The 12301-nt window shown below is 38.2% G+C and overlaps 1 protein-coding gene across 1 annotated transcript in view; it reads right to left on the bottom strand.

Moving 5' to 3' along the window:
- IFT88 (intraflagellar transport 88) overlaps positions 1 to 11440 on the bottom strand; it is a 43286-nt gene extending 31846 nt beyond the window's left edge. Inside the window, exons 1-12 of the mRNA XM_009999404.1 lie at positions 11323 to 11440; positions 10279 to 10344; positions 9668 to 9724; positions 8869 to 8922; positions 6877 to 6940; positions 6731 to 6800; positions 6055 to 6145; positions 3513 to 3617; positions 2425 to 2527; positions 1680 to 1794; positions 1349 to 1580; positions 104 to 174 (exon numbers count right to left, since the gene is read on the bottom strand). Coding sequence (XP_009997706.1) covers positions 104 to 174; positions 1349 to 1580; positions 1680 to 1794; positions 2425 to 2527; positions 3513 to 3617; positions 6055 to 6145; positions 6731 to 6800; positions 6877 to 6940; positions 8869 to 8922; positions 9668 to 9724; positions 10279 to 10344; positions 11323 to 11427 — 1133 coding nt within the window. The 5' untranslated portion in view covers positions 11428 to 11440. The remainder of the gene's footprint in view (positions 1 to 103; positions 175 to 1348; positions 1581 to 1679; positions 1795 to 2424; positions 2528 to 3512; positions 3618 to 6054; positions 6146 to 6730; positions 6801 to 6876; positions 6941 to 8868; positions 8923 to 9667; positions 9725 to 10278; positions 10345 to 11322) is intronic.
- Between the last annotated feature and the right edge of the window lie 861 nt (positions 11441 to 12301).

The raw sequence follows: 12301 nt of genomic DNA, 5'->3' as shown, positions 1-12301 counted from the left end.
GAGGACACTTTTATAGCAAGAGCTGCGAACATGATAAGATTGATAATATTTTCAGGAGGTACAAGTTATGGCACAGATAGGAAAACACAGACTCCAACATTACCTCTTATGTTCTATTTGTCTTAAGCTGTCATTTTTAATGGCTTCAATCAGTAGATTTGTATGTGGATCATCCTGGAGGGGGACAAAACAACTGTAAATTATGCCAGTATGCCATGCATTTTAATTATAGACATTATGACTGTAAACATAAATTGATACAAATTACCTAGTCTATAACATCAGTTATTTCCTTCTCACATTTCAAAAGGCTAGCTTCAATATAAAGTTGTTTTCTAACCACAAAATCCAAAATTTGGCATTACAACTACTTTTTACTTTTGACATATGTGGTCATAGCTCATATGAGGGTTAATAGGTGTAGTTAATGTCACATGTATCAGACAGGGAAGTGCTACCTTCTCATTACGGTAATTCACATGATCATCTTGTGGCTTCCATCACACACTTCTGTTAGTTCTAAAATAACTAATGCAGGTATGGATGGGTATCCAGCCCTTCCTCATCTATATATGCTTCATATATTACATTTTATTTGCTTATGCCAGGACAACAGGAAGCAAAAGCAACTCTTAAGCTGCAGCTAGTTTGAAGACTTATTACATCTTTGATCTTTAGGACTGGAAGTGGAAGCTATGTATCACTGAAAAAAAGATTGCTTAGAGAAAATAAAGAGCTTGTCTTGATGTTTCTAAGAGGGACCCTAAACCTACTAATTACTTTTTCCTGTCTTTAATATAATGAGCTGCTGGTTTCATGGTACAAAGGAAGTCCAGTTTCCAGCAAAGTCTAATGAACTAAAATAAGCATAAACTTAACTAAAATTTTCTTCTACAAAATAACACTACAGTTTTACAAGTTTTATCAGCACTCATTAGAGAAAGTATCAATTAATTTACTCATTGCTTTGCTCCCTTTATTTTTGCTTATAAATATTTTATTATAATTTTTTATAAAGGAGACAAAGCAGTGAGTGAGCTATGTAAGCCAGTCTAGATGAATTTCAACAAAATAATTATGAAGACAATCATGTGGTGTGGATTTTATGTACATCATATCTTCTGAGGAAAAAAGGATCTGAACATTGACATTATTTTACTCTTCTGAGCAGTACTGCCATACTAAGTTCATGATGGTAAAAAGAAAGTTATTTTAGATACAAAAATACACATTTATTTACATGCTCAGTATAGTCCAAGCATCAAATGTCTCAGCCTTTCTCCTGATTTAGCACGTAAAGACACAATTTATTTTATTCAAGCATACAAATTATTTTGTCCAAACTTACATTTGGTGAAATATATTTGTCATCATAATCCACTTCCAAGGGAACTGCAATCAGTTTTTGGAAGGCTTTTTTCATTTTTTCACCATCTCCAAGAGCAAAATAACACAGGATCAAGTTGTAGCCTGCCTTCAGGCTTGGGGACACGCTCATTATATGTTCAAATGAATTAATGGCATCGAAGTATTGGCCAGTTTTAATAAATGCGATTCCAATATTTTGCATTATTTTAATCCTAAGGAAAGAAATCAGGATTAGGTTATATTTTTAACTATCAAACTATGCTGTATCCAGAACTTGCATTTCAGAACAATGCCTACTAGTAGAAACTCACCTCATCTCTTTGTGGGTACTAGGAATCTGGTCCAGAGCCATACGGTAGAATTTGACAGCTTTTGAATAGTTCCGTTGTTTTAAATATATATTTCCCATATTCACCTTCAGTCTGCCTATCAAAAGAAGTCAATGAGCTACAGCCTTTTAAAGCAAAGTTACAGCATTCTAAACTTGTTTCAAAGTGACACACTAGAACACCTTATTTGTAGATCTGTATTCATTATAGGGAACCAGCAACCCTTTAAAGAAACACTTCAGAAACAGCCTCCTATGAATTTACACTCAGGAGGAGATGAAGTAGCAATGAAACCTAGAAAAGAGCTACCAGTGTAAGACATGCTCTGATTCTGATTGTGAATTGAGGAATGAGATACAGATTATCTATAGTGCTTTCCAGGAAGACAGCTTCAAATAAGCATCTCTGAGAAAAGTGCACTGTAGGAGTCTCCAAGATATGCAAAATACTAAAAGAAGCTTTCAGAAGGCAAAGTTGAATCAAAAGAGAAAAAAAATGTATTAAAGCAGACAACCCAGTGTGCACTGCATGAAGAACTGATGGTCTTGGCTTTATCTTTAGCTTAGCCAAATCACATTAAGTGATACCAAATCAGAGATCACAAGTATCTGTCATCCACTCTGACTGGCAGACATGAGGGCTGAGATCTCTGTGAGTCAATACCACACAAAGTCCTAATTTTTAATGCCTGATAACCAATTTTAACCCACTTTGGAATGTACCCTACCTCCAGTGCTGAACATCTTATTCTTCACTATAACTTGGTAAGTATTCAGTGCTTCAGCATACATTTCATTAGCAGCATACTGACTGGCCAGATTGAAAAGAACCTATAGAAAAATGGAATTTTATGTACAAGAAAATACGTTGTTCTCTCAACATTTATGAAACTGAATTAATAATAGATAATTTCAAATTAATTTACCTTGGAGGTATTACTTTTACCAGTTTTAAGCTTCCGATCTTTAATGTTCCTTTGTTCTTGTATATTGACATAGAGAAAACAAGTTTCAAATCTACTTATTCTACTAATTCTTTTACCTTTGTACTTAAATAACTACCACTACAAGTCACACTAAGTGGGCCGTAGATCTAAGCAAATACAATGCTATAATGCAAGGGTATTAAAAATCATTCATACAGGATATTTTTTAGCAATTGAAATTTATAGCTCCCAACCAGTGGAAGATAGTCCTACTACCTCTGGCCACTCATTTTATGAAGAGAGAATTTTTCCAAACTGCTGTTTCAAAACAGAAGTTCTGTTGGTGTCAGGTAAAGTATCTCCACGTTTCCCCCATTTGAAATTTGAAAACCAGAAGGCAAATCTAGGTAACTGTTTAAAAATCCAGGATTTAGGAATATTAATATAACCTATTTAATGTAATATATAATCTGTCACTTTATGGTTCAAATGAAAGGCAGTGTCTGATCTCAGTTCTGTTTTCTTCTCTTGGCATGTTATGCTTTCTATGCTATTTTTTAACTACAGGGTGTAAATCTTTTCTATTTTGATATGCATGTTTTGTATGTGAATTGGTAGCTGGAATAGATGTTCATGGGCACCCTTCTTCACTTAATGTTGACTACATGGTTTCTCAGGTACTTAAGATTGCAAGGGAAGAGACTCGATGATACAAATGGACCTTTGCAATCCAGTCTTCATTAAATTCCCCCACCCCCAATGTAAGACCATATCTGACCTGGTACACTCCTAGGAGCATTGCAATACACACACTCAGCATACACTGAAACTTCTCTTCAGGAGATTTGCTAACAACACCTTTCACTCTTTAAAGATTTCTAAGAACTTACTGAGTAAGTGAGGTCCAAGTTGATGTTTTCTGGAGTAGAAATTTGTTCACGTTGTCTCACCAATACTCTTTCCTTTCTTCCAGCTTCTTTTGCTTTTTCCAGAGCCTTAAACAGAAGACTCGGTTTAAGCAATGCCTTAAATCTTACTAACCCAAGATGGCAAAAACACATTCAAAACAACTATGAAAATAATATATTTATGTCCATTTTCTTTGGATGCATAGGCTACACCCAGTGCTTGACTTGCACTCAAGAGAGCTACTTGGCAGCTAGTGGTGAAGCTGTGTCTTCTCAAGAGCTTGATTCTTAGTCCTTATGACAGAGGACAAATCCAACTTGGCTGTTTTACAATGATTGGCAAATTTGATGACTTCTGCAGGAAAATGGGACTTGTCAGAAACTAACACAAACATCCTAGATACTCCCAGAACAGTCTGGTGTAATTGTCGCAAGCCAATGTAAAGTAAAAAAAAAATTAAAAGTATTAAAAATAATAAATAAATAAATAAATGTGGTATAAAGGCAATGGGTTATTAAAAACAGTGATTTGTCCAAACAGCTTGAATACACTAATTACACCTGTACTAGATGTAAATCAAACGGGCTAGAGCCTGTCTATTTAGCTTTCACTAACTGACATGACATTGCTCTAGCACCCTTACAACAGATCATAACTATTCTGTCTATTGGAAATATTTCCTTATCCATAGTAACCTTCAACTATATCTAGGAACTGTTTAGAAAAATACTAGTTAGCCTGGGCCAAAACTGTGACAGTATCCATGCTAACCATTTACAAACCTACTTATTTATTCACAAATATAGACATTGTGTACCATGAACAAACAGTGCCATTTTCCTGATTTGTAGCAATGCTCAGATCATTTGACCATTTGCCATCTTTGTAATAAATTCTGGAGATCTTTATCTCCAAAACATGAGAATTTGATCAAACCAAAGTCCATCTAGTTTAGGATTTGTATTGGACAGTATTAAGCAAATCAGAAAAGATGCTTTATCTGTGCTTGCACTCTAACAATACCTCCTCAGAATACACTCCTGGATTAAAAAATTTTGCAGTTTACTTGACTGAGCAATAAACATCATCTCTCATAGGTTTAATTTTTTCCCCTTACGGATCAGATGCCAGCAACTTGAGAGGGCAATGGATGAGCAAAAAGTCTCCATCCCTCAGAACCCAATGTATCTCATTAGATGAACTTCCTCTGCCTTCCGTAGTTTAGGAGATGGAGCTGGCCAGTCCAAAGCCTGTAGAATAAACCATAAGCCTGGTTCTAAGGAGGAGAGTTAGTGGCTATTTTGACACACTGGAACTCAAGGCTAACGTGCTTTATTGCTACTGTCCTATGAATGATACTGGTGTTGTCACTTCAGGGTTTGCTTAGCTTGGAAGATCCCCTCGTGTGAAGGACTGAAAGAAGATTAAATAGTTCCATCTTGATGTTGACCCCTAATGGTGCAACCAAAGCAATACAGTATCTACCACATGCTATAGCTCCAAACAGCCTCTGATATGGAAAGGTACTGTGGAGGTGGCTTAAGTGAGATTGATGCTGGTGTTGAGTACCAGTCCTGAATGAGAATTACATTATCCAAAAAGCCCAAGCACCATAAGGGAAATGGAATGCCATTCAGACAACAACCTTATACATCTGCTGCAAAGATGCCAATTACAAGCCAGGTATTGAACAAATGTCACCTACTTCCACAGAGTCCACAGGTTAGACTGGGTAAGTCTGTGCCAGTATGCCTAGCCCTTCTCGGAACCCTCTCCAGCACCTCAATATCCTTCCTATAGTGCAGAGCCCAAAACTGCACACAAAGCTCAAGGTGCAGCCTCACCAAGGCTGAGTAGAGGGGCAGGATCACCTCCCTGCTCCTGCTGGTCACACTATTCCTGATGCAGGCCAGGACGGTGTTGGCCTTCTCGGGCACCTGGGCACACTGCTGGCTCATGTTCAGCTGCTGCCAAGCAGCACCCCCAGGTCCCCCTCTGCTGGGCAGCTCTCCAGCCACTTCTCCCCAAGCCTGTAGTGCTACCAGGGGTTGTTGTGGCCAAAGTGCAGGACCCAACATTTGGTCTCATTAAAACTCATGCCATTGGCCTCTGCCCATCAATCCAGCATCTCCAGATCCCTCTGCAGAGCCTCCCTGCCCTCAAGCAGATCAACACTCTCACCCACCTCAGTGTCATCTGCAAACTTACTGAGGGTGCATCCCCTCATCTAAGTCTTCAATAAAGATATTAAACAGGAGCAGCCCCAGCACTGAGCCCTGGGGAACACCACTCGTGACCTGCCCCAAACTGGATTTAACTCCACTGAACACAACTCTTTGGACCCAGCTGTCCAATCAGCTTTTTATCCAGCAAAGCACATGCACATCCAAGCCATGAGCAGCCAGCTTCTCTAGGAGAATGCTGTGGGGACTTTAAAATGTTTAAACCCAAGTCAGTCTGAAACATTTATTATTTCATATTTTTCTTCACATAATAGCAGAAGTGAAGCGAAATCCAGATTACCAATTTCAAGTCTCCACAGCTGTTGGCAATGCAGCTTTCTTCAACCAGTTCATTCACTTTTTTTTCCAACTGCCTCATCTTCTCTTCTGAACTAAAATAGAAGTAACAAGAAAAGGATTAACATAATTAATGTGATTGCAAACACTAAGCTTTTACAGAATAATCTCAACAGAACAACACAGTGATGTATCATATGTCACAACTAACTTGCTCTCAGTGTACTCCCAAACATTCACACTAGCCTACACAACCTTCACAATTTGTTTTACCTCAAGTGCTAAGGTCACAGTGAACAGAGGAAAACAGCAGGCAAAATTCCCCATGGTGCTTCCTAAAGAGCTGCATGAATTATGGTGGTCCTTGCCTGTCAAAGACTTTTCCATAATCCTTCACAATTCTATGAAATTATCACAGCATTTGTGTGGCAAAACCTATGTCCAGTTTGCTGAGCTACAGTCAGAACCAGAAATCACTGAAATCAGACATTCCTGAAAGTCAGTGCAACTGTTCTGGCAAGTCAGCTAACCACACAAATAAATGTTTGTGGCATTATTCCACAAAGTTGAGTTTGGCCCAAGGGTTTTGTAACTCTCTGAATGTTTTCAAGCTCTACCCATGGTTGATTTTTCTGTTGCTGTTAATGCTTTGAAATAGTTTAATGCAAAACTGAACAAACCTGTCTGAATTCTTCATTTCCAGAGGTGGAGCAGGACCTCTTGCTTGACCAAGAGGATCAAATGAAGAACCTGCAAAATTAACAAAGTATTGAAAACTGTAAAACAACACAACCCTCTGGCAGCTGGTGATTTCTACAAACCATACCTCTCGTGGCTGCCTTGGTGTAACCTGCAGCATGCACTGCTGTCATTGGTCGACTAACTCCATCCTTAAATTAAAAAAAGACATATTAAAATAATATTCCTAAAAAAAATAAAAAAAATTGTGGGCAGTACAGACATTAGTTATATATAACAAAATCTTTAAATACAAAAATCAGTTGTTACCACCTCAGTAAAATGAGTGTTTTTACGAATGTTTTTATTCCTCAAATATTACACATCATATAATATGGATTTGTTCAGCCTTGAGAAAAGAAGGATTAGAGGAGACCTCTTCACCATGTTGCAGTATTTAAAGATGGAGACTCCCTTTTTACAAGGAGTCACATGGAAAAGACAAGGGACAATGGGTACATGTTGCTCCTGGAGAGGTTCTGACTGGACACAGGATAAAAAACTTTCACTGAGTCAGCCATTGGAATAATCTCTTTGATGACATAGTGGATTCCCCAACATTGGACACCTTTAAGATTCAGCTGGACAGCTTGCTGGGCTGCCTTGTCAGGACCAGGCCTTTGCCAAGGAAGTTTGGACCGGATAATCTGTGAGGTCTGTCCTTTCCAAACCAATGATCTGTGACTCTGTAACTATCTACAAAGCAGAGGAACAAACACTATCAGGATTTCCTGCTCCAGCAGGGGTAGTTGGACTCGATGATCAGAGGTCCTTTCCAACCCCATACACTCTGTGAAACTGTAACTGACACAAAGGAACACTTACTATTTTGTGTGAATTTTATATGTATTCAGAATACTTGCCTTCAAACATCTCTTATTTTTAGAAAACTCTTAAGAGTTGTTGGTCTTGAGATCTGTAATGTACTCTAGCTTAGTGTTACATTGTTTCAGAACTCAGTTGCTTTAAAAATTTTTATTGACAATAAAGAGAATCCTATGATCTCATGGATCAGAATGTTTTACTTTATTTAAAGCAAGAGAGACACAAACTACAGTATTTCTTTGTATTTGTACCTTGTACATTGTATGTAACTGCACAGTCCCTCCCAGCACAAGAATTTCTGACCCAACCCCATGCCAGCTTAGTAACTTTCCTGTCAAGACACTGAGTGCACAAATAAACCTTAATAACCCTGACCAGACTTCACATGGGGCCTTCAGCTACACACTCCAACCAAGGCTCAGGAGCTTTAAGCTCAACCCTGGTCCCTCAGCCTTTGCCTAGCTTTGTTGGAGGACTGCTGGTTTCCACATCAGCTACAGCTATGCCTGGCCACAGAGTTCCTTGATCCAGATTTCATCCTGTGGAATGACCTCCTGGATTGATTTTAGCCTTGCCTTGGCATTATCGACCTGGCCAGTATCATTGTTCTTAACCTTGGTCTGTGCATTAACATTTTAGCTTATCCTTGGACCTGTCTCATCACCATGACATGGCCTTATGTTCTCCACTTTTGTCTGGACATGGCCACCATTTCTAGGTGGATTCTACTTGCCTTGCTTAGGTACTGGGGGACTCGGTCCTGGCTAGCAAGGTCCCTGCACTGCTGGCCATGCAATTTCCCCCTAGGGTCCTGCCTTGTCTTTCCTTAGGGAGTAGCCCTACTCTTGATGCTCCATGTTAACTCCTGTTTCTCACCCAGCTGACACAAAATAATCTAATGGCTATAGATATATTTAACACTAAGTCAATATACTTAAGGGTAGTGATGCAGCATATTCTTAGTAGTGTGTAAGTGCACAAGAAAAACATGAAAATTAGAATCCACCTGTCGCCTATTAAAATGAAAAATATTTACTGCATGTTAATAAGTGTTGAAAAGCACTTATTGCACGTCTGTCTTACCTCCAACCCCGTGCTCAAATAAAACCATAGTTTAAAAAAAAGGACAAATTAAAACAGTGTAATAATTTCTATTACTTCAATGAATTCTTAAATACTTGTATCAAACTCAAACACTTAGCAGAAAACTTCACTGATCCAAATGAATAACAAATGTAAATATTGAAACTTTTACCTGTATAGCTCCCGTCATTGGTCTTCCCATAGATGAAGTTAAAGTTGCCTTTGACTATAAAAACATAAATCAGTTGTTTGAAACTAGGATTCACAAAGCATTAGACACCTTAAAGGATATGTACAGCCTTCTCAACACTGAGTTTTAGGAGTTGATCTAACTCTTACAGAAGTTCATAGCAAAATTCCCATTTATATTATTCATATCCAACATACTGTCAGTGCCTGGAAGATCTGAGCTCCAGCTGAGCTTCAGTTAGCACAAACTCACAATTTGCTTTTAACGGATAGGCTGAGAGAGTTGGGGCTGTTCAGCCTGGAGAAGAGAAGGCTCTGGGGAGACCTTATATTTGTCTTCCAGTACCTGAAGGGGCTACAGGAAAGCTGGGGAGGGGCTTTTCACCAGAGAGGGTAGTGACAGGACAAGGGGTAATGGTTTTAAACTGAGAGAGAGGAGATTTCGGTTAGATATTAGGAAGAAATTCTTCACCATGAGGGTAATAAGGCCCTGGAATAGGTTGCCCAGGGAGGTTGTGGAAACCCCCTCCCTTGAGGTGTTCAAGGCCAGGATGGATGGGGTTTTGTTCAGCCTGGTCTAGTGTGACGTGTCCCTGCTCATAGCAGGGACGTTTGAACCTGATGATCTTTAAGGTCCCTTCCAACCTTAACTGTTCTGTGATTCTATAATTCTATTTCTGTCAGACCTTTTAAAAAAGCACAGAAATTTACTGTTTAAATGGCAAATTTATTTTTTGTTAGATACATCATTTCATTAAGAATACAACAGAAGAAAAACATACCCCTAATGCAGTAGCTAAAGGTCTTGAAGCTGATGTACCAGGGATTTTTGCTGTCACCTGGGTAGGGAAAAAAAAAAACAACCCACAAAAAGCAACAAAACCTCCCACTAATTAACAATCATATGTGTTAGTTATCAGTCCTTCTATATAATTTATATAGTGGAGTCAAAGAAATAATACCTTAATTATTATAGAAAAGATTATCAGTGCAGAGCCAGATTAGTCTGGCAAAGTAGTAACATTAATCAGACAGTTCCAGCTGTTCTTTAGCCATATAATACATACTTTTAAAGTGCAGGTGCTAACTTTATATTCAGTTTTGAAAATGGATATAAGATTAAGTCACAGCTAAATGAAAATAAGAAAATTAACATAATTGCATTACTAAGGAGAAAAAAAAATTACCAGAACAATAATACACGGTTTTCTAAATCCCACTGTCTAGTATATATCTCAACCTTGTACGTCAGAGTAAATAATTCTATGTAAAGAACATTAAACTAATTCCTTTCATAATATATAATTTTTCTCTTAAACACTGTTTTATCTCATTTTATTTAGGACTCCATAAAAGGTCTATCTTTTAAAATACATTGCAATAGTATACTTACAGGGGGTCTTCTACCATGACTACTTGTTCTTGCTGCCTCTTGAAAAGCTACATCATTTTCTAAATCCTAGAAAAGATAAAATAAAATCAGCAACCCTCTTAAAACCACAACAACCAAAGCCACGATTCCAGAACCTTACAACTACTGAAAGCAGATAGGTAAAAAAAACAATTATTCTTCCAAAAATATTTTACTTGAAAATAACTGAATGGCAGGTTTTACTCACAATAAATAATCTTTTTTTGGTGTTTCAGAGTAGGAAATGTAAACACTTGCGCTCTTAAAAAAATTAAAATACACTGAGGAACCAGAGCTTTACTGGTAAAATATAACATGAATTTCCATCTATGTCCAAAAGCTCAAAATTAGCACTGTTTCTGAATTTCAACATTAATGTCTGTCACACCAATACTTTAAGGTATCTCATGTCTCTGAGGTCATGCTGCAACTCAATGAATTTACCACTGGGATTTCACACAAGATCCTGAGTCTTGCAACACTGTTCTTTTAATTCCACTACATCAGCAATTAGCAGAAAGTAGTCTGCAGGGTTAACATAAGTCATCCCAGATGCTCTGTGGATTGCACAGAGACCTGCAGGACTCCACTGTTACCGCCTTCATCTGCAGCACAGTAAGAGTTCAATAAACTACTGACCAATAAGGCAGCTTATTTTGTCAGAAAACTTCCCACTGCATGCTGCCAGGGAAGCACCATATTAAATGAGCCTGAATGTGAATACAGCCTTCAAATAACCAGGATTTTTCACTTCATAAATACTAACCATTAAAGAATACTACATCATCCATGAGGTGCACACAAGTCTTTAATTGGAACAGAAAATTATTTTAAAAAACCAACAAACAACAAAACAACCCTATTAAAAAATATTCTGGTGAAACCTTGCATACTTCTTGCTAAACAAAGAAAATTTTACTTCAAAGCAGTAGCACACTTGTGCATTACTGTATCCACATGTTCTTATCTTGTACTTCAAAGTTAAACTTCTATGTATGGGAGGTGGGAAACTGCAAATATTTTTACCTCTGTGTCAAATGTGGGATTATAGTCATTGTAGCCAGAATAAAGATCATCTTCATCAGCCTCAGGAGCCAGATGCACATTTTCCATCATGTTCCTGTGAAACATTTAACATTCCAAATATTATCTCAGTCGTTTTATACATATCTCAAAAAACATAAAATATGCATAGTAATAAAGTTTACAAGTTCAAAAGAGTGGCAACTTAATTTTAACTGCTGCCTTTGAAATAAACAATAAGCTGTGATTAGTCATAAAAACTAGGGTTTACCTATGAACTATATTAAATGACACTACTTCACATAATTAGACTTTGTTAGTTATTTATATCAGCCAGGAAAATTGTTTTAGAAGATATGTATCATTAAAACCATCATAACAAGTAACTATTACTTTCAGAATAGTATCTTTAAATTCTCAGGTAATACTGAGTTAAGGTAATTCATATTCTAAAGTTTGCCTTTTTCTATTAGGACAAACCACAGCAGTCAGTCTAATGAAAGATCTCTCTTCCAGCTTCAAATCTTCCTTCCTTCACCTGTGTCCTTGTGTCAACACAGCCACAGCTATTCTCTATATGCAACATTCTTCATATAATTTTCCCACTTCAAGTGTTTTTTAAAAACTAGAATTGGAGCAGCCTGGGTTCCAATGTCTTTCTTCATAAATACTTGTGTCTAACAAGGCTGCATATACCTTGCGGTTTTTCCCCTCACTGAGGAGGCCTCTCTTTGCCCGGATACCTATTTTCACAAAAACCTGCAGAAGATAACGTTTGGTTTCAGCTACGACGTGCAACACATGCACTTCGGCAAGTCAGCCATAGCCGGGACGCAGCGCTGCGCACCTCGCTGAGGCCGGCTGCCTCCCGCTGGAGGAGGGGGTCCCCCGCCGCTTCACACCTGGCCGGGGCCTCCTCTAAGTCGGACGCGGCACTTGCGGCCCGGACACAGCACCCACAGCCCTCTCCCCCGGGCCGCGG

Source organism: Chaetura pelagica, unplaced genomic scaffold (genome assembly GCF_000747805.2).
Source record: "Chaetura pelagica isolate M959 unplaced genomic scaffold, ChaPel_1.0 scaffold85, whole genome shotgun sequence".
NCBI classification, from domain to species: Eukaryota; Metazoa; Chordata; class Aves; order Apodiformes; family Apodidae; genus Chaetura; species Chaetura pelagica.
This window is presented reverse-complemented; position numbering and strand designations above follow the sequence as displayed.